This window comes from Canis lupus, chromosome 1 (assembly GCF_011100685.1).
Source record: "Canis lupus familiaris isolate Mischka breed German Shepherd chromosome 1, alternate assembly UU_Cfam_GSD_1.0, whole genome shotgun sequence".
Lineage (NCBI taxonomy): Eukaryota > Metazoa > Chordata > Mammalia > Carnivora > Canidae > Canis > Canis lupus.
Genome location: NC_049222.1, coordinates 112,323,655 through 112,345,430, shown reverse-complemented (window position 1 = coordinate 112,345,430; position 21,776 = coordinate 112,323,655). Strand labels below are relative to the sequence as shown.

The 21,776-nt window shown below is 52.0% G+C and overlaps 1 protein-coding gene across 1 annotated transcript; it reads right to left on the bottom strand.

The window, feature by feature from the left end:
- Window positions 1-243: 243 nt before the first annotated feature.
- Window positions 244-20,477, bottom strand: PHLDB3 (pleckstrin homology like domain family B member 3). The gene is made up of 16 exons (XM_038528708.1): window positions 20,347-20,477; window positions 19,450-19,838; window positions 18,648-18,830; window positions 18,267-18,404; window positions 16,427-16,555; window positions 16,133-16,294; window positions 15,197-15,307; window positions 14,958-15,041; window positions 14,471-14,581; window positions 7,639-7,738; window positions 7,411-7,501; window positions 7,242-7,329; window positions 6,852-6,908; window positions 2,353-2,572; window positions 1,639-1,724; window positions 244-650 (listed from the first exon to the last, which is right to left on the bottom strand). The coding sequence occupies exons 2-16, from the start codon at window positions 19,699-19,701 to the stop codon at window positions 516-518; spliced, it is 1,947 nt and encodes a 648-aa protein (XP_038384636.1). The 5' UTR covers window positions 19,702-19,838; window positions 20,347-20,477; the 3' UTR covers window positions 244-515.
- Between the last annotated feature and the right edge of the window lie 1,299 nt (window positions 20,478-21,776).

Genomic DNA, 21,776 nt, shown 5'->3' with positions numbered 1-21,776 from the left:
CAAGTCAGAAAGGGTGGAAGCAGGGGACCCCACAAACTAATAACACAAAATTGCCAAAGATTAAGGACTCACGCCTCCCCACCTCCCTCTCCCAGCCTTGACCCTAATGTTGAAGGCCACCATTCCTATAGAGTGGAGAACCGGCTGTGGGACGCTTGGCTCCCAGAGGTACCTATAACTCAGATGTCCCGCCTAGGGGCCAAGGGGCCCTGGACGCCTGAGCTGGAAATACACTGCGGCAACCACTGTTTCCCTCCGTGTTTAATTCGGTATCACAGGAGCACCAATAAATAGTTCCTTCCCGCCCCTGCAATCCTCCTCCTTCCCGGGGCAGGGCCCCAAGGGCTGGCTTCCCGTAGCGGGAAGGCACCTGCAGCCCAAGACACTGCGGCTCAGGCCCGCCGAGCCGCAGCACCTGCGGGATTCCCCGAGTTCCAAAGGGGCGGGCCCAGGCCTCCCGACCGCGGGCGGGGCGCGGGGGCGGGGCCTCGCGGGACGTCCCCGAGGGTGGGGCCTCAAGGGGCGTGGTTCTCATCGGCCGCGGTCACCACGACGTCCATCCAGATGCGCATGGCCTCGGGGCTGGGCGCCACCATGTAGAACAGGCGCTCGTAGGTTTTCACGCAGAACGTCAGGCGAGGGTTGGGGCTCTGCGGCAAGCAGCAGAGTGAAGATGGTTAAGGGAAACCCCAGCCTCGCTCCTTCCGTGCTGTGTGGCATTGGACAAGTCACTTAGACTCTCTGAATCAGTTTCCCCATCTGTCTTCCTAAATGATGCTACCTACCTCACTGGGTTATGAAGATTAAGCGAATTAATATTTCTGGAGCTTAGGATTTGGGGAGCAGGAGGGATTTAGAAGGAAGACTCGTGTCCCCTTTCTAGCCTACCTTCTGTATTAGAAATATACGCATTCACATCCCCCCTCAAAATCTAGGTTTTTCTGGCTTGTAACTGGAAAAAGCTAATATCTACACCCCATTTATTAAGTAACTAGTTGCCAATCCTGAACTGAGTAAATACTTCACACCTATCCACTACCTGCTGTTAACCTTCTCAAGTCTGAAGAAATGGATTACGCCGTGTCCATTTTGCAGGTGAGAAAATGAAGGCTGGCTAAGGGAAGTCACTTTCCAGACGTCTCACAGCTGGGATTCCAGCCTAAGCTCTAAAAGGCCATAGTCGGTTGCTTCCCAGAGTTTTCTAAATACCACACCAGTCGCCAACATTTAGATTTCTGGCACTGCACTTCTACAAATTTCGAATATCTGAGTCCCCTAGGGCAAGAGAATATAAAATGACAAGGTGCGGTCCATTCCCATTTGGCAACTATAGGCAGAGGCTGAGAAACCATTGCCTCCCCTAGATGCTAAGAGGCTGTCTTCGTCCTCATCCATTTATTCCCAGTTTGGCATCAGAGCTTTTCAAATTTTTGCTTTAGATCTTTGGCTCCAAGAAAAGTAATAGTGGCTGGGAGCCAGAGACTGAGCTCTTAATTTTTGGTTGCTGCAGGGAAATGACCTGGTACGCTCCTGTGTTGCATAGAGGACCCTGATGGTGTGGTGTACCCAGGGGCAAGCTAAAGCCTGCCAGCAGGGGCTCTGACCAGGAGGGCAAAGGGCACCACATGGGGGCTTCACCTTGAAGGCACAGCGTAAGTGGTCGTAATAGACTTCCTCAATGGCCTGGAAATAGATGACTCCTTTGAGCTTGGTCTCTTCCTTGTCTGATGGAGGGAGGAGGTGAGGGAGAGAAAAGCCAGTGAGAGGTGTGTGTGTATGCTTTGGGGCAGGGGTAACTAGAGCCAATTCCTGAAACTTACATTGGGGTGACGGAATGGTGGCAGAGTTTGAGGTCCCTAAGATACCCTGGTTGGGAGGTGAGTGAATGTTGAGATCAGAAGGGAGACTGGATAAGATTGGAAATGGGGTCTGGGGGGCTGCAATCCTAGGTCTCTGAGTGCCTTGGTCCTGGAGAAGAAGAGAGACTCTGGAGAGCCTCAGAATCACTGACTCGCCTGGAAAGGAATGGTGAGGAGGGGCCTAGACTCCTTCCTGGGTGTTGAGGGTGGGGGGAGGGCCTGACAATGTGGGTTTGGATTCCTCCCTGTGTCCTAGGAAAATAGGGTCTGGGGAGACAGAATTGTATAGAACTGTACCCACATTACTGAGGAGGGCTGGGCGGAGGGGGTTGGATTCTGGGTGGCTAACAGGGCTGGGGATCCAGACTCCTGGGGCTAAGAGAGAAGGGGGCAGGAGGCCAGGGCTCTTGGGTGTCTGTTGCGGAAGGCCTCAGGAATGGCCACTTCCAGGGTCTCTGGGCCCCAAGGTCCCAGGGGGCTGGCCTGGGCTTACCAGCATAGTAGGCCAGACGCCGGGCCTGGCGGTCGAAGCAGAACCACCGCTTCTTCCAGGTCTTAATGCGGCCGCCCATCTTCACCAGGGATCCACGGCAGCAGCCTCCCGACACCCTCACATGCGGGCAGCTTTCGGGACTGTGGCCCCAACGTTCTAGGTGCTGGCGGAGATCCAAGACTCGAGGGCCTGGGGGGCGCGGTGGGGGCGAGGGCGGGGCCTGGGGAGGGAAGAGAAGGGGGCGCAGCTGACATCAGAGGGTCAGGGAGGGGGTGTCCTGCAGCCAGCGGTCCTGGCCATCCTGCTCACCCGATCAGCTCACCTGCAAGGCCCTTTAAGCAGCTCTTTTCTTTCTTTCTTTCTTTCTTTCGGTCTTCGGTCTTTGTCTGTTCTATGATGCAGTTTCTTTCTGGTGCTTGTCTTTCCTTCCTTCCTTCTTCTTTCTTCTTCTTCTTTTCTTTCTTTCTTTCTTTCTTTCTTTCTTTCTTTCTTTCTTTCTTTCTTTCTTTCTTTCTTCCTTTTTTAAAAGTTTTATTTATTCATTAGAGACACAGAGACAGGGGCAGAGACATAGGCAGAGAGAGAAGCAGGCTCTCCCGGGGGGAGCCCAATGCAGGACTCGATCCCAGGACCCTGGGATCACACCCTGAGCAGAAGGCAGATGCTCACTCAACCGCTGAGCCACCCAGGAGTCCCTAACCAACCGTTTCAACAATGCTCATCATGAGAATGATTCTGGCAGCTGCACTCAGTAACTAGGACACCCTTCCCCGGGGGGGGCTTCCTTGCAGCAACAACTTGACTTCCCATGACTGCCCTTGGGACAGGGCTACTAGGAGCCCCAAGCAAACTGAGATGCAAAAAGGTAAAATGATCCAACCGAGGTCACACAGAGCTTCTAGGTGGTAGAGCTGAAACACAAACCCAGGTCTCACCCCCAGAGCTCACTCTAAAACACAAGAGGTATTCCACAGAAGCAAGGGAGCTCAGTGGGACCCTCATATACTGCGAAATACGGACCAAATAAGTGATCCATACATGAGAGCAGTTTCCACTACTGTTGTTATTGTGATGCAATCAGCGATTACTACCTGTGCTAAGAACTTTATGGGTATAATCCCTCTGCCACCTTCAGACTTTCTTGGGAGGTAAGGGAATTTTATTTGGGGGGGGGGGTAGGGAGGTAAGTACACCATTACCTCATTTTTACAGATGTGTGGAAACCAAGACTCAGAGAGGTTAAGTCACTAGGCCCAAGTCACACAGCTGGAGCTGATGGAACCAGGACTCGCCAGGCAGAGTGGCTATCTCAGGCGGCCAGGAAGGGGAGAATCAGGGCAATGAAAGTGTCTAGTGTGTACGAGGCCCAGCCTGATCACACTTGTTCTTCCCAAAGGATCTCTGCAAAGAATGGTAATGATCCCCACAGTCACACTGAGGTTCAGGGCAGTGTGCCTCAGACTTGAGCAGGCAGGCTGACCCCCTACAGATTTTGTTAGAATACAGCCTTGTGTTCGGTTAGGGGTGGGAGTGAGGTTCTGTGCATGCAACAAGCTCCCCAGGTGCCAATGCTGCTGGTCCAAGGACCACACCTTGGGTATTGAGGGCTGAGAAAATGAGCTGAGAAGACAGGTGACGGCAGAGCAAGAAGGGATGAGAAATAGAGATGAGACTCCCTGGATAGAGGAAGGCAGACAGAGGGGAGATACAGAGGTGGGAGCGGGATGCACAGGAGGGGAAGGAGCAGGTGGCAGTTAAAAATGCAGCTACTGGGGCCTGGAACCTTCTATGGGTCTGGCTGCCAATCCAGTTACACTAACGTTCACCAATGTGTACGAAAGGTCATACTCGTGTTGAGCACTGTGCCAAGCGATCACACTGATCGCTTTGTTTCCTCTCAAAAAAGAAACAAAACCAAAAAAACCCTTCTATTGTCCCCATTTGCCAGATGAGGCAACTGAGGCTTCTAGAGAGGACGTTACTCATGAAGGTCACCAGCAAGGATGTGGCTGACGGGGACCCCAATCCAGGAGAGCTGTTGGGCTGGGGACTTTTTTTTTTTTTTTTAACATTTTATTTCTTTATTCATGAGAGACAGAGAGAGAGAGAGAGAGGCAGAGACACAGGCAGAGGGAGAAGCAGGCTCCACGCAGGGAGCCCGAGGTGGGACTCGACCCCAGGTCTCCAGGATCAGGCCCTGGGCTGAAGGCAGTGCTAAACCACTGCGCCACCGGGGCTGCCCCTGGGCTCGGGACTCTCAACTCCACCGCTGTCCACTGTGTCACCCCCACAGTGCACCCATGCCTGCCCCTCTTGGGGCCTCAGTTTCCCATGCTGAAATTCAAGGGCTATCACCAGTGCCTTCCCCTTAGAGCCGATTCCAGGACGAGCGCGAGGTCAGGCTCTCCAATCCCGTGACAATGTTTCGAGGTGAGATGCGAGAGACACACTTGCGCATGCACACAAGACAGCCAGAGGGGAACCGGGGTGAGGGTGAGGTAAGACAATGCACAAAGCAGGGGGCTGTTTAATAAATGATGATGCTCCAAAGCAGGAATGCTTCATTTTTAATGAGCTACAGTTTATCCCTGACAGCCCAGAAGGCTCCACTGCCACGCCTGCTTTATTTGACTCTCTCTGGCTCTTATCAGCACCTGACATGCTACTTATTTCACTTATTGAAGCTGCTTTTTCTTTCTAAATGCTAGTTTCCTCCAGGGCAGGGATTGTCATTTGGGTCACTGCTGTGACCCCCAGCCTACCACGCAGTAGGCACTCAATAAATATAAAGGAAGTTTATTTTTAAAAAAATAAGGAAAGGACAAATGGTTAAGAAAACAAAAAGCAGATGGGGAATAATGTGCTCACTTATGGGAAAAATAAATTCACAAAATATGGTTTGATCAGTGTATGCAGAAAAGTAAAAAAGATTTGAGGGCCACGGCGGGGGGTGGGGGGTGGGGATGGGGGGCTCAGTGGTTGAGCACCACCTTCAGCCCAGGGCGGCATGGGATCGGTTCAGCATGGGGCTCCCTGCATGGAGCCTGCTTCTCCCTCGGCCTGTGTCTCTGCCTCTTTCTCTCTGTCTCTCATGAATAAATAAATAAAATCTTAAAAAAAAAAATATTCAAAGGGGGCACCTCAGTGGCTCAGTCGGTTAAGTGTCTGCCTTCTGCGGGGTCATGATCTGGGGGTCCTAGTATTGGGCCCTGGTTCAGCTCCCTGCTCAGTGGGGAGCCTGCTTCTCCCTCTCCCTCTGTGGCTCACCCCCCTCAGCTCTCTTCTCACGCTCTGTCTCAAATAAATAGATAACATCTTGAAAAAAAAAAAAAAAAGATTTGAAGGCTTCTCAACAAGAGGAAATACTTGCGCCTCCAGAGATACCATGGAGAGACCCTCACTTCCCCAAATTCAATAACATTTATTATGATAAAAATGTATTCCTGCTATTAGCATGGGTAAAAATATAATTTTAGTAAGGAGCTGTCAGCTAAATCCAGAATGTGTAAAATTCTGCAGGATGAATGACTCAATTTTTTTCCACAAAGAAACAGCATTTTTTTTTTTTTTTAAAGTAAAGAGGGAGGATTCTTAATCTCAGACACTTTGGAGACATTTTAAGTGCATTGTATCTACTTTGTTTGGATCCAGATTCAAATAACCAACCATAAGAAGACATTTCTGAGGCAAGTCAGGAGATGTGAATATGGATCACATATGATGATGTTAGAGAATTATTAATCATCCCATAAAGTATGACAGTGGCATTTTTGTTATGTTAAAAAGAAAACTCTTTTTAACTGTTTGTTTTAAATTTGGAGATACACAGTGGGGTATGGACAAAATGATACAATATCTGGAATTTGCTTTAAAATATTCCATTGCAGGGTGGAGAGTAGGTGAGGGATCAATAAAACAAAGCTGGCAAATAAAACAAGATTCAAGACTGATAACCACCAGGGAGCTTAGCTGACTCAGTTGATAGAGTGTATGACTCCTGATCTTGGGGTCATGAGTTCAAGCCCACATATGGTGTGTATAGAGATTACTAAAAATAAATAAAAATCTTTAAAGAAAGAAAAAAAGACTGATAATCACTGGAGCTTCCTGGTGAGTACACAGGAACTTATTAATCTATTCTACATATGACTATTTGGATAAGACAGATTTTTTAAAGAATGAAACAAATTTTTAAATGTTCTAAGTGTTTTTGAAAAGCCCCAGCATATAGTTGCCCTCATTCTACAGTAAGTACTGACATTGTCACCCACTTATAGAAGAGGAAACTGAGGCACAGAAGTAAAGCATGTAACCCGAGGACATGCCATGGACATAGATAACCATGATAGGAACAGAAACCAGGCCTTCTTAGTTCCCCTCCCCTTGCCAAGCCCCGGACACTTTTCTTTTGGAAGAGAGGAGAAGCTGAGAGAAGAAAAAGCCGAGGCCAGGGCAGAAACAGAGCAGGGAGGTGGGGCTGAGGGCAGGGGGCTACTGACCATGAGGGCAGGTACAGCAGGGCCTGAGGAACCTTCTTTGCTTCTTCTCAGTCCTTCCTGTGGGTTGAGGATGAAGGAGTCAATGAGGATGCTAACCAATAAGAAGCAAGGGAAAAAAGTACTGGACTCCTGGGTCTGAGGGACGAGGGACTGGAGACCTAGACTCCCTCCTGGGTCTGAGGGAGGAGGGGGCTAGAGGCCTAGACTCCTGTGTCTGAGGGAGGAGGGTACTGGGGACCTAGACTCCTGGGTCTGAGGGAGGAGGGGGCTAGAGGCCTAGACTCCTGGGTCTGAGGGAGGAGGGTACTGGGGACCTAGACTCCTGGGTCTGAGGGAGAAGGGGGCTGGAATAGGGTCTCCTGACGCTAAAGAGGAGGGGTGGGGTCTCACCCGGGCCTTGAGCAGTCGCTCCCTCTCTGCCACAGCCTGCTGTAGGAGCTGCTCCATGCGGGCGATGTCTGGGTGGAGGGACCCACAGCTGGGAGGACAGAACAGAGACGGAGCAAGTTACAGTGCCCTAGCCTCTTCCCATCTCCCCACCTTCTCCCTGATGTCTCACCTGTTCCCAGGGCCACAGTTCAGCAGCTGATAGAGCGGGTGTCTCCCAGAGTCTCCTGATGCTGGTGGGAAGGCCGAGGCCCCCAGGGGTCCTGGGAGAGAAGGGCGGGGGGTAGGGGGCCAGGATTCTCCCTGTTTGAGCCCTTCCACCTCTACTCCCAGACATCCAGGCTCCTCCATCCTTGCTGCAGGAAGGGAGGAGGTACGTGGGAATGGGGGGGACCCTCACCAGTACAATGGAGGGACAGAGGTCGGGGGGATCCCCTCTGGCTGGCTCTCTCTCCCCTCTTCCGGGGCAGGCTTCCAGTCCTCTGGAGGCCAATGGAGCCCTGGAAACACACAAGACCCATGCATACAGGAAAAGAGGCTCAGTCTCAACTGTAGGTCGGAGGACTGCCAAGGAAAAGCAGTAGCTCCTTGGCTCAGATCAGAAAGCTACTGTGAACACGATGCTGGGTGAAAGCAGCTAGTCACACAGGACCACACGGCGCAACGTGCAGAAGGGGCAGATCTAGAGACAGGAAGTAGATTAGTGGTTGCCAGGCCTTGTGGGGTGGGGGGGAATTGAGGGGTGAGAGCTAGAGGATTCAGGGTTTCTTCTGGGCATGATGAACATACTCTAAAATGGAGTGTGGGGATGGCTGCACATTCTGTGAATATACAAAGAAAACCACTGAATTGTACACTTTAAATGGGTGAATTGTAGCATATGTAAATTATATCCCATAAGACTGTAAAAAAAAAAAAAAAAAAAAGCCCATCACGTTGGTGTGGATGTGGGAAACCCATAAGCTCTCTCACAATGCTGGGGGTGGGGGTTGGGTTCTATTGGAATAACCTTTATAGAGGCCAATTTGGGTCTTCTTATTTTTATTTATTTTAGATTTTTTTAATTTTTAAATTTTTTATTTTTTTAATTTGAGATAGTGAGCAAGCGAGAGAGTGCAAGAGCACAAGCCAGGGGAGAGGCAAAGACAGAGAAAGTAGCATGCTCCCCGCTGAGCAGAGAGCCTGACAGGATCCTGAGATCATGACCTGAGCCAAAGGCAGACACTTAACTGACTGAGCCAGCCAGGTGCCCTGGCTCTTTTTATTTTTAAAATGGAAATTGCATAAACATTTGGGTCTCAATTCCACTTCTAGGCCTCTATACTATGGACACACTCCTAACATGTGCAAAATGACTTGAGTTTCAGATTGTTCCCTGCAAATGCCTAGGAGCTACCCCATCAGAAGGAGATGAAGTAAATAAACCAGCCACCATCCACACCCCAGAAAATGCTCCCACATATAAAAGGAGGAGGATGCTCTTTTCTTTCTATCCAGAGAGGAAATAATCTCTAAGACAAAAGCAAATGCAGAACCGTGCAAAGAATGTACTAGTATGCATAAAAAGATGGCAAAAAGGGCAGCCCCGGTGGCTCAGAGGTTTAGCGCTGCCTTCAGTCCCGGGCGTGATCCTGGAGACCCAGGATCGAGTCCCACTTCGGGCTCCCTGCATAGAGCCTGCTTCTCCCTCTGCCTGTGTCTCTGCCTCTCTTTGTGTCTCTCATGAATAAATAAATACAATCTTTAAAAAAAAAAAAAGGATGGCAAAAGTACATTTATGACAGGCTATAGAAATACAGAATATCTCCAGGAAGACTCAAGAAACTGGCAACCTGGGGCTGTCCCCAGGAGGTGAATGCAATGGATGGAGACAATGGTGGGAGAGCCATCTCTCTAAATATCCTGCCATACCCTCCAAACTTTGAATGAGGGGAATGTTGGCTTTCTAAAAAAATAAACATGACAGCCAAATGTAGCCTGTGCTCTCAGACCAGAAAAAAAAAAAAAACTGGGGTTTTGTTTCGTTTTGTTTTTGCTAGTAAAACAATAGGGGGACAGCTGACAAAATATAAATAAGATCTGGTTATTTCAATAATATTATCTCAACATTAGTTTCCTGAATTTGATCACTGCAGTGTGGTTATGTAAGAGTGGCCTTGACCTTAGGTAATAAATGTAGAAGTATTTTAGGGTAAGGGGAAATCATGCTGCAGAAAAGAATAATAAAGTGTCCGTGCACATGCACACAATGTGTGTGTGGAAGAGAGAGAGAGAGAGAGAGAGAGAGAGAGAAAGAGAGAACAGTGAGAAAGAAAAACAAAGCAAATGTCCAATGTGGTAAAATGTTCATTACAGAACCTGAAGGCCCAGTATATAGGTATTCTTTCTACTGTTTCTGTAATTTTTCTTGTCTTACATTATTTCAAAATAAAAAGTTACCAAAAAATGAAAATAAACTTAATTGAGAGTAATGAAGAAATAAAACGCAAAGCATTTTAAAAAGAAAAAACAACTCTGAGTGGATAATAAAGAATACAAATGGGGCTCTTGGCTGGCTCAGTAGGAAGAGCGTAGGACTCCTGATATTTGGATTGTGAGTTCAAGTCCCACACTGGGTATAGAGATTACTTAAAAATAAAATTAGGGCAGCCCCAGTGGCGCAGCGGTTTAGTGCTGCCTTCAGCCCAGGGTGTGATCCTGGAGACCTGGGATCAAGTCCCACGTAAGGCTCCCTGCGTGGAGCCTGCTTCTCCCTCTGCCTGTCTCTCTCTCTCTGTGTCTCTCTCTGTGTCTCTCTCTCTCCCCCTGTGTGTCTCTAATAAATAAATAAAATCTTTTTTAAAAAATTAAATTATTTTAAAAAAGAATAACAAAAATAATACATTGCATAAAGTGAGTACCAATAAGGATACTCACTGCCATTCGTCACAAGGCTTCAAATATATTTGATTTGTGAGATAATAATAGCAAAGGAAAAATCAAATTGGTTACCTTGGGAAGGATGCAACAGAACCAAGTCTTTATTTTGAAGACTGGTGAGTAAAGTGAAATCAGCAAGCATGAGCATCTTTCCTGCATTTTCTACAAAAACCATGCCCCCGGGTAACCAAATAGTAAAGAAAGGCGGGATGCCTGGGTGGCTCAGCGGTTGAGCGCCTGCCTTCAGCCCAGGGCATGATCCTGGAGTCCTGGGATCGAGTCCCACATTGGGCTCTCCGCAGGGAGCCTGCTTCTCCCTCTGCCTGTGTCTCTGCCTCTCTCTGTGTCTCTCATTAAAAAAAAAAAAGTAAAGGAAGACAAGCCTCTACAGAAGTATTTTAATGAATAAATGAGGAGGAATATCAGGTTGGAAGTGGAGTACTTTAGATCCCTCGGATAAGGAGATAAGGCGCCGATGCCAGAGAAAGAGAAACAGGCAAATGGCCCCCAGCAAGACTTGCACAATGCTGACCTTGCACCTGCTCGGGCACCCTGCAGCCAACTTTACATGATGCAATCAGCAGACCCTGCCTGGGAAACTCTACAAAACAGCCATCTGGTGTCTTCACCAAATAAATTACAAGAGGGACAGAAAAAGAAACGGAGGGGAATGCTATAAAGACTTAAAATATATAGCCACTAAAAAAAAAAAGAAAGAAAAAGAAAAGAAGAGTAAACTATAGTATTTAGGGACAGACACTTAACTGGTTGAACTTCATATTTTTTTCTTAAAGATTTTGCTTATTTATTTGAGAGAGAGCATGAGCAGGGGTTGAAGGACAGAGGGAGAGGGGGATGCAGACTCCCTGATGAGCAGGGCGCCAGCCTGATGCAGGGCTTGATCGCTGGACCCTGAGAGATCATGACCCAAACAGACGGCAGACACTTAACTGACTGAGCCACCCATGCGCCCCTGAACTTTAAAGAAATATAAGATACTACTATAAACGTCAGACCAGCAGCCATTCTCCAGGAGGCATGTGGTGTGTTTCCGGAGTGGCTGCCAGTTTTGCCTCCTGATACAGCTGGCAGTTCCAGGGTGTTCCCATATAATAATTAAGCTGGGTGTGTGTTCCATGTGATTTTCTATACTCATGTTATCTTTAATAAAAAAAAAAAAGTTTGACAAAATAGCAACAGCAAGTATTTATCAAGTGCTCATTCCATGCCTAACGGCATACCTGGCACCTTGTAGAGCCACCGAAGTTTCTAAAAAGCCCAGGGAGCTGGGAAAGTTTTGCTCCCCTTCGCAGGGAGGACCCTGAGTCCTGAGCCCCTGTGCCTCTTCACTCTTTCCTCGCTTCAATCACTATTCCCAGCACTTCCTCACTGAGACCTGAGATATCTGGCACTGAGGCAACAAGGGGGGGGTGAGGGGGACCCAAGCTTTGTCTGCATGGCGCTTATGTTGTAGGAACTGAATAAACTATCATACAAATAACTGTATCATTAGAAATTGCTGTGAGCAGAGAGAATAAAGTGTCATAATAGAGGATCAGCTTCTAACTGGGAGACCAGGGATAGCCTTCTGGACACTTGACCCTAAGGCCCAAAGAATGAGAGTTGGTGGGGAAGACTGAGGAGAACAGTGTTCCAGGTAGAAGGAGCAGCAAATGCAAAGGCCCTGGGGCAGGAGCAAATAGGGAATGTTGGCAGGTCAGGGCTCCTGCAGCTATAGCAGAGTGTATGTGGGGGACAGTGGTGAGAGGCGGCAGAGGCCAGATCATGCAAGGGACCCACAGGCTCAGGTGGGGAGGCTCAGGAGGCTGCTGACAGCTCTAGGTGGGGGAGGACTGAAGGAGGGGTCGAGATCACTGGCTGTTGTGTGGGGAAGAGATTGTTGAGAGACAAAAAGTAAGATGAAGACATAGTGAAGAGGCTGGTTTAGGGTCACAAAATCAGAGATGAGGGTGAGAGTGGGTGGAAGAAGGGTGCTCATAATTACGATAATACTAATAATTGTAATGATCATTAGAGTGACAGCAGCACTAAACACCAACTACGTGCCAGGCACCATGCTAAGCACTTTAGCCATCAACCAGTGGGTGCTGTTGTTGTTCACATTTGTCAGCTAAGTAAACTGAGGCAAAAATATGTGTCTTGGGGGAACCTGGGTGGCTCAGCGGTGGAGCGTCTACCTTCAGCTCAGATCGTGATCCTGGGTCCCAGGATCGAGTCCCTCATTGGGCTCCCTGCATGGAGCCTGCTTCTCCCTCTGCCTGTGTCTCTGTCTCTCTCTCTGCATCTCTAGTGAATAAATAAGTAAAATCTTAAAAAGCAGCAGAACAGGTGTTTGAACCCAAGCAGCGTCAGTACCCTGGCACAACACGTGATCCTGGAAAGAAGGGTAAAATCTGAGACTTACGGGACTTGGAGGGACCAAGAGGAAGGAGTGAGGAGTCCTTTGTTAATTCACACACTCATTCATCCACTTGTGTATGTTTACCTGGCCAGGTAAGTAAATACTCCCTGGGCTCTTTGTGTGCCCTGCGGTCCCCAGCCGTGTCCCCTGAGCCAACGCTAGCCACGATGCCCTCCTGCATTCCGAGGGACTCCAGAGACACCCTTGCCTCCTGGAAGGCACTGGTTGTGGGAAGCAGGCAGACTGGGCTCAAACCCAGCTCGGCCACTTCCGGGGGCTGTGACTTTGGCAAGTCCTGTCTTCTGAGGTTTGAGTCCCCCTCTGTAAAGTGGGCAATGTCCCACCACCCTGCTGTAGTTGATGCAAAGATTAAATGAGGGACCTCATGCAAAGCACACAGGAGAGTGCCTGGGACGGCCTCCCCAGGTGGCACCCAGGTGCAAGGTGGGCATGGGATCCACACCCATGGGCACACGGTCTGTGGCAGCCAATAACCCAGGTCACAACTCCATAGGAATGGACCTGGCTTCCCAGCAAGTATTTATACATAGGCAATTTACTTTTAAGGGTCATATTTACCATAAGTCATGTTGCCCAGGAACGCAGCTGATGCTTCACCTTTATCAGGCTGCCAGGGGAACCAGCTGGAAAGTTAATTTCCCCAGGCAGAAAATCTGCAAGCCCTTTACCCAGATAATAATGGAGACCTACTTTGGGGGGTTGTTCTGAGCAAAGAATGAAATATTTTCACATTTTGTAGATTGATAGATCTCACAATACACATATTAAGTTGAACCACACCCGGCTGCCAAAAATGACCCCTTCCCATGTCCAAATAATATCAATTCTATGCTCTGCCTCTGTTTCTTTACCTATAAGATGCAGGCAAGAAGCTAGCTGATGGTACCGTTGCAAAGACAAATGGGTGAATACGTGCGAGGCACTTAAAACAGTGCCTGGCACACGCTCAAGACTCAACAAATGTCAGCTGTCATCGTTATTCCTGTTTATAGTGTTATCTTGAGAGTCATTAAAAATGACGAGGCAGCTCTAAATATATCAGTAGAAGACGGTCTCCATGATCGAGTGTTAGGTTAGAAAAATCAAAGCCAACAAGTAGCTTATACAGGCATTTTTGAAGAAAAGTTTGCATAAGAGCTACCAATTTGGGGGACCCTAGGTGGCTCAGTTGGTTAGCATTTGCCTTTGCCTTAGGTCATGATCTCAGGGACCTGGGATCAAGCCCCACATCAGACTCTCTGCTCAGTGGGGAGCCTGCTTCTCCCTCTCCTCCCAGCTCGTGTTCTCTCTATCTCTGTCGCTATCTCTCTCTCTCTCAAATAAATAAAATCTTAAAAAAAAAAAGCTACCAACTACCAATTTCTAAGTGCTTAGTTGTGCGTCCACACAACTAAAACAAAACTCTTCACCTAGCATTCAGCCTCTGCCTCCTGCACAGCACTCTGATGCTCTCTACTCGGTTTCATTTTAAAGAGTAACAATGAATGTCGTATGCCGTTAATAAATGGGGAGCCCCGGTTTTAAGGAGATCTAGAAGGAGGGGTACCCAAGAAAGCATTGCTGGGGATGGGGCTGTGGGCCAGTGGGGTGGAAAGAGGGTGCCTTCTTATCAACACGCCCTATTTGGCTGCTTTTGAAATTTACTCCTGGATGTACCCAGTCCCATTCTGTCAGGGAAGTGGTGGGGTGTCAGGAAGAAGAAAGAGAATCAGTAAGTAAAGCTTGAGCCTAACAAAAAATCAAAATACCCCTCGTTCATCCTTTCCTCTCCCCCAGTCTCCCATGGTGGAGAAAGCCACAGGGAAAGTTCTGGAGATGCAGTGACAGAGAGAAAGTCACATGGGGGACCAGAGGCAGTGGGGGAAGGTACCTGCAGGGAGCTGTGAACAGAGAAGAGGCAGGAGGAAGTGGTGGAGGCAGTGTGGGCGGTGGGGTCCTGGTACACCAGCAACTGGCGGTCTGTCTTCTGGGTGATCAGGAGCTTTGGGAGAGGGGTTGAAGGTTAATGGGAGCTGGAATGATCCCAGAGGACCCACCAGTTCCCAGAAGATCTGGCCCTTGTCTCCAGTGTCAACCTATTCCTCAGATGGAAAAACAAAGGCTCAAGGTCACAAGAGAGCTGGCCTGGGATCTTAGGAAGCAAGGACCGTGGGAGAGACTACAGGTTCCCTGAGGAGGAGGGACTGGGGGCCTGAATTCCTGGGACCCAAAGATAAAAGGGTTTAAGGGTAGGGAATTGTGAACCCCAAGGGAGAAGGGGTCTGGGGGCCCGGACTCCTGAGGGAGGAAGAAGAGTTTGGGGGATGGTCTCCTGGGTCTGAGGAGGAGGGGCTGAGAGGCACAGGAAATCCCCATACCTTAGTGAGGGCCTGGCTGGACTCAGAGAAGTTCCTGCCCGGGGTTCTCTGAAGGCAATTAAGCTCGAGCAGTGGGTTCCGCTCCTAATAGAGGAGCAAGTTATCACTGGCTGGCACCTTGCAGCATCGGAATGGGCCATCCCAGCCGCCTTCTCTGATGCCAGGAGACATCCTGGGGTGCTGAGTGGTGATGAGAGGCCCCAGAGGGACAGTTGGACAGGTCTCCTTGGAGCACGTACCTGTGTCAGGGCCTGAAGGGCCTCCTCCTTCTTCTGGCTCAGCCCCCTGCTCTCAGCTGCCATCTGCTCCCCCAGAGACTTGAGCTGCTCCTCTAAGACCTGGATCCGGCGCTGCAGGGCACAGCCCGGGGCCCTGGTTACTCAGCAGCCCCCGGGTTTCCAGTTGGCTCCCCTAGAGCCAAGTCCTCCTCGAGAGCCTGGGGTATGCTGGACCCCATAACAGAGACCCGGGGACCTGGGTGCCCAGGCAGGAGTGGGGGTTAGGGGGCTCAGAGTTATGTTCTCCTGGCACCTTTCTTCCCTTTTGGGGATCCAGGAGAAACCTGGGGTGAGTTGGAGGGGATGGAGGATCTGATGCTCAGACAGAGATGGAGAGAGGCAGAGAAGACCCAGAGAGAGTTGTGGAGGACAGAGAGTCCAATCAGAATAGAGACAAAAACAAAGGACCAAGACCGCCCCCCAGAAGAAGAGGTAAGAGAGGAGACAAGGCACAGACAAGACAGACAGAGGGAGAAGAGAGAGTGACAAAAAAAAAAAAGAGTGACAAAGAGAAAGTCCAGAAATGGGGGTGGGGAAAGGAGCCACTCGTCCCAATCGAGGGGTTCAGATCCCAGCTCTATCCTCTACAAACTGAGTGGCCCTGGGAAAGGTTACTTGAGCATCTTGACCTTCAGTTTCTTTATTCATAAAGTCTGGGGGGGGAGAGTCAGATTGGCCCCCTCTGATTCTCGTAAGGACTCGATGAGTAAAGACTCATGAAACATTTAGGACCATGCCCAGCACATTGTAAACGCTCCATAAATGTCCATGACTGTCATAAACTCTTCTGAAGACCGTGACGCAGGTGGGAAATGAGGGCAGGGCAAGGGCCAGACCTGGAATGGAGGAGTCAGAGGGCAGAGGCGAGGGAGGAAGGGGTGGCCCAGCCTGACTCACCCTGTGCTGTGCCACACTGGCCTGGAGCTCCCGGACCTTGGGGTCTCCTGCCCGGGCCCCAGGGCTGTCCTGGTCCTCCTCCTCCCGCCGGCTCTCCTGCTCCAACTGCTGGAACTCCAGGTCCTCATATGCACGCTGGGCCACATCCAGCTGTTCCCTCATCTGTGGGTGGGATTGCAGGACCTGGAGAGGTCTGGACCGCCCCCCGGGACCCAGGGCAGGACAGGAGTCCTGGTCAAGGAGGGAAGAGGGGCCTGGTTACCAGGTCCCTGAGAGGATGCGGAGGGCCCTCACCTCCTGCACTCCCTGCAGAAGCCGCTCACGCTGGTCCTCCGGCTGTGAGTCAAGCTGCCCCTGGGCCTCCTGGAGTCTCTGCCGAAGACCCTCCACACGATCCCGCTCCTGGATCAGCTGCCTCTGCTCCTGAAAGGACACCCAGGTTCCCAGCCTCAGTCTGGACACAGGAAGAGAACAGAGGCCGGCATGGGCCAGGCTACCCGGATCGTGAGACCCAGCCTGGGTGAGCGCTCCAAGAGTACAGGGACTCCCCGTCTGTCTGTCTGGTTCACTCTTTTTTTCTTTTTAAGATTTTATTTTTATTTTTTTAAGATTTTACTTATTTGAGAGAGGGAGGGAGTGAGAGACTACAAGTGCAGGGGGAAGAGGGACAGGGATATCCCACCGAGCAGGGATCCCAATGCAGGGTTCAATACCAGGACCCTGGGATCATGACCTGAGCCAAAGGCAGACACTCAACCACTGAGCCTTCCAGGCGCCCCCATCTAGTTCACTCTTGTACAGGCTGGGACAATCAGGACAGTGAAACACTGACTGGGGCACCTGGGTGACTCAGTGGTTGAGCATCTGCCGTTGGCTCAGGTCATGACCCTGGGATCCTGGGATCGAATCCTGCACTGGGCTCCCCAGAGAGAGCCTGCTTTTCCCTCTGCCTATGTCTCTGCCTCTCTCTGTGTGTCTCAAATAAATAAATACATACACACATACATGCATAAAAATCTTAAAGAAAAGAAAAGAAAACAGAGACTACGGAAACCAAAAGTGAGGAGCAATGTGTACCGGGATGATCCAAGGCTTCCTGGAGGTGAGGATTTTAAGATAAGCCTCAAAAATCAGGGAACAATTAGACCTGGGGAGAGAGAAGGAGCTGGAAGGGCACTTGAGGCTGAGGGCACAGTGCAGCACAGATGCATAGTAGTTGAAAAGCATAGGAAGTTTCAGGGGTAAAGCCTGGTCAGAGAGGAAGATGTGGTGGGGCGGTAGCCACGAGGAGCACAGAGGGAGGAGGTGACAGTGGAAAGGCAGGGACGGTGAGCTCCTGTCTGGTTTGGCCAACCAGGCTGAGGAGCCCTTATCCTGGGGCAACAGGACTAGAGAGAGAGTCAGGGAGCTGAAAGAACTGGGCATGTTATCTGACAGCAGGTTTGGGGCTGGAAAGAGGGAGGTGTCCAGAGCTGTGTGCCTGTTTTTAAAAACACTATCACCATATCATTATCACACCTTATGAATGAATTGATTCTCAAAGAATTTACAGACAATACCAGGTCTCAGATTGGCTTTTAAAACTGGGGTTGGGGGGCAGGGGGCGCCTGGGTGTCTCCGTTGGCTGAGTGTCTGCCCTCAGCTCAGGTCAGGATCTCGGGGTCCTGGGATAGAGCCCAGCGTGGGGCTCCCTGCTCAATGGGGAGCCTGCTTCTCCCTCTCCCACTCATGGCTCTGTCAAATAAATAGATAAATAAATAAAATCTTAAAACAAAACAAAACTGGGGATGGGGAAGCAAATGGAGGGACATGAAACAAGAATGGAAGATCAATTACCGCTGAAGCTGGCGAGCATACCACATGGCCACCCACCTGACTACTCTGTGGGTTTGACATTTTTCACAATATGACATTCAAAGAGCACAGAGAGGGGGCAAAGGAAGAGACCCCAATGTGTCAGGCCTCAGAATCATGGTCCGGGAGGGAGGAGGAAAACAAGGAGCATCTACCCACCCCCCACCCCCAGCCCCAGTATCCCTTTGGGGAATGGGGCTCAAGTCCCAAGGGCACCACCAGGAATATCCGTCGGACAAGGAAGGACACTGATGGTGAAGATCCGGCAGGACACACTGACCTGTTCCCGCTGCTCGTGGCTGCCCTGCTCCGTGTCCACCTGCTGTCCCAGCAGCTCCCGGAGCTGCTCCTCCTCGCGCCGGGCAGCCACCCGCTCCCCAGCCAGCTCGCCCCGCAGAAGGGCCACTTCCACCTCCATCTGTGGGGAGGATGTAGGCGCTGAGGCCCAGAGGCCTGGGTCCGAGGAAGGAGGAGGCTGGGGACTCAGACTCCTGGGTCCACGTGGGGTGTGCCTGGGGGTCTGAGCTCCCGGATTCCGAGGGAGGATAGGGCTGGAGGCCTAAGGGTCGGATTCCGCGGGAGGCAGGGCGGGGTCGGGAGCTCGGCCTTGAGGGCTCCCCTTGAGCCGGGGCCAGACTGCCCACGAGGTCCGCAGGCTCACCTCGATCCTCAGCTCCTTCCTCTGGCGCTGCAGCTCCTTCACTCGCTGCTCCATCAGGGCCACGCGGGTCAGCGCCTCGAGCTGCTGCTCTCGAAGCCGCCGTGCGGCCCCCCGCACCCCCTCCCCGGGCGGGGAGGATGCGGGGGGCGTGGCCGGGGTCCGTGCCGGGGGCGGAGCCTCCCCCTGAGGGTGGAGGGGGCGTGGTCAAGAGGAGAGGCCCGGTCTCTGCCGTCGCGAGGCAGGTCGGTTCCCCCAGCACTCCGGGGCTGGGGGTCTGGTCAGCCCCAGTCGGCCGCCACGCCGTTTACTCGAGTGGGGGAGGGTGCAGGCGCGGGAGCCCCCCACCCGGCCGAGAGGAGACCCAGGGGCCTGCAGTTCGGGACGGGGTACGCAGCCGACTCCAGGAAGATCCCGTTTTCGCTACCCAGGTCCCATTCTCTTGACATCGCGTCCCGGTGGACCTGGGTCTCTCTCCCTGTCTCCCCAGGTCGCTCTGAGTCTTCCCCCCGTTTCTCTGGGTTTTGTCTCTCCGACTCCGTATCTGTCTCCGAGTCTCCAGGTCTCTCCCTTTCAGAGTATTTCCCTTCGAGCATCTCTGTCCTTTGTTTCTGGGTCCCTGTCTGTGTCCCTATCCCCATCTCTCTGTGTCTCTCTCTGTCTCTCTTGGGTCCTTGTCTCTCGGTCTCCCTGTGTCCAGGTGTCTCTCCCGGCTCTCTATACCTGTCCCTCTGTGTCTGTCACGGCTGGCCCCTGCCTTTCCCTCTGGGCCCGTGACCCCTCCTTCGCCCTCCAGCTCCCTCACCGCGTCGCGGCTGCTCTCCGTGCTGCTGCCTTCTCCCACTTCTTCCTCTTCCTCAGCCTGCTGCTCAGCTCCTCGGCCGCTCGGAAGCTCCTTCACTGGCTGGGGCTCCTCCGGGGCCGCGGGCGCCTCCGGCTCGTGGGGGTCCTCGGGGTGCACGTGAGGCTGTGCAGCCCCTTGGGGCCGGGCCTCCGCGTCGCCCTCCGAGACCGGAGGCGGCTGGCCCCCCTCCTCCGGGCCGCTCGGCGTCCCCATGGCCGCTGGGCGCTCCGGCGGAGTGGGCGGGCCCCCGGGTTTCCGGGGGCGTGGCCTGGCAGCGTGGGGGTGCGGCCCACGAGGCCCGAGCAACTCCCGATCCGCCAGCGCTGGGAAAGAGCTCTAGGAGGCGGGGCCTAAGAGATCAAAGGCTGCAACTGAGCGCCCCGGGGGCGTGGCCTGGAGTTTCTAGGGGCGGGGTTCGGTGGTTCCCAGGGCGCCACACCCCCGAAGGCCGGATCGGAATTTGAGTCGGGGTCTTAGCACGCCCCCTACTGGCCTTTCCCCTCCCACCCAGGTGTCCAGCCCTGTACCCTCCCAGCAACCCCCAGCGAATCCCTTGGAGCACTCCAGAGCGATCGCATCTCCTCCCTCCCGGACTCCGGCGTCCGGGATCCCGCACCCTCCTTTCCCGAGCCTGGTAGACTTGGCCCCGACTCCACTGCGGGGGGATCAGCGCCCACGCCGTCGCACTCAGAGATCCAGGAGTCTGGGCTCCTACTTTCTCTCCCCGAACTAACCAAGAGTCTGCGTCCTCTGCTCCTCCCGGGGGCTAGATTCCCAAACTCCAGCCTCCCTTCTCCCCGAGGGAGCCCAGAAGGCCGTCTCCAGCCCCCTCCTTCCCCGCAGCCCCGGCCCCCTCACCTGCTCAGGATTCGGCGTGTTTCCCTCTGCGCTCGGGGCGCAGCCTGTTCTGTCTACGGGACAGGTGGCTGGGGAAGAGGCAGGAGAGAGAAGCTGCTCTGTCCCCCTCCCCAGCAGCCCGGAAGTGGAGGGGGGGACAACAGGTCCAACTGCTCCCGAGGGAGGAGGGAGCGACCAGTTTGCCCCGCCCGCGGCCGCGGCATCCGGCCATCCCGGCCCCACCAGCCCCACCAGCCCCACCCTCGGAAAACCCAGCATCGCGACCCTCCACTCTCCCTCCAGCACCCCCCCCCCGCCCCGTTCATGCCCCCTGGAGGACTAGGTGTCTTGGTCACCTATGTATAAGCGCCTCCCTAATGCCCAGACCCCGGGAATCATGAAAGGAAGGGGGAATGGAGATAGGGACCTCTCCCCTCTAATGAGCCCTTTAGAAGGGCTCTGACCGGTTTGGGGAGCTGGGCAAGGGGAGGGGGTGCCCTGAACTGAGTCAGAGACCCGCCCAGAGACAGGGGAAGTGTGACCCCCGCCCCACCCTGCTATGGGGTGGAGGGCAGAAGTTAAAGGTCTCAACCAGACCCTTTCCTCTCTGGGCAAAAACAGGAAAATAACTGGCATGTGAGAAGGGGTCATTGCATATCAGGAGCTGTGCTCAACACTGTATACACGTTAATTTTATCCTTACAGTAGCCTAATGAGAAAGGTACTATCAGCTTTATTTTACAGTTGGGGAAACTGAGGCTTAGGGGGATAAATGTGCCTGGAAGCCTGAACATGTTATTCATCTTAAGGCTAGATTTGTTCTCTAGAAAGTCCATGTTCTTGACAACTGGGCATACTGTCACTCTGATGCAGCCGGGAAGTGCCTGGAAGATCACTGCAAATGATAGTAACAGTAATAGTCACCACTGATATGACGCCTGTCACGCAGGCAGTGTGCCAGGCACCTCATACATGTGGACTCATTGGATCATCACAACACCCTGTTATTAATATTATTGCCATTGCACAGGTGAGGGAACTGAGACTTGGAGCACCTTATCCTGGGTCATACGGGTGCAAGTGGCACAAACTCAAGATGGTGTTTTGTTTTTTAAGATTTTATTTATTTATTCATTAGAGACGCAGAGACAGAGGCAGAGGGAGAAGCAGGCTCCCTGTGGGAAGCTCAGTGCAGGATTCAATCCCAGGACCCCAGGGTCACACCCCCAGCCAAAGGCAGACACTCAACCACTAAGCCACCCAGGCACCCCTCAAGATGGTATTCTAATCCAAGGATGTGAGAACCTCTGCCCCAGATATGTTTGTTTCTGGTCTTGTGAGTTGGAACCTTTCCTCCTTCCCAGCACCCTCAATCTTCACCCTGCTTTCCTCCCTGTCCTCTTCAGACCATACACCTCAGACCAGAAAACCAACTGCTCCCTCCACCCCCA

Excerpts from the sequence above, each read along its gene's own strand:
- PHLDB3 (XM_038528708.1), bottom strand. The coding sequence starts at position 19,701 with ATGGGGACGCCGAGCGGCCCGGAGGAGGGGGGCCAGCCGCCTCCGGTC. Across the intron at positions 16,556-18,266 it reads GCCACGAGCAGCGGGAACAG|GAGCAGAGGCAGCTGATCCA; the intron begins GTCAGTGTGTCC and ends GTGTCCTTTCAG. Across the intron at positions 15,042-15,196 it reads CCCTTCAGGCCCTGACACAG|GAGCGGAACCCACTGCTCGA; the intron begins GTACGTGCTCCA and ends CTCCTCTATTAG.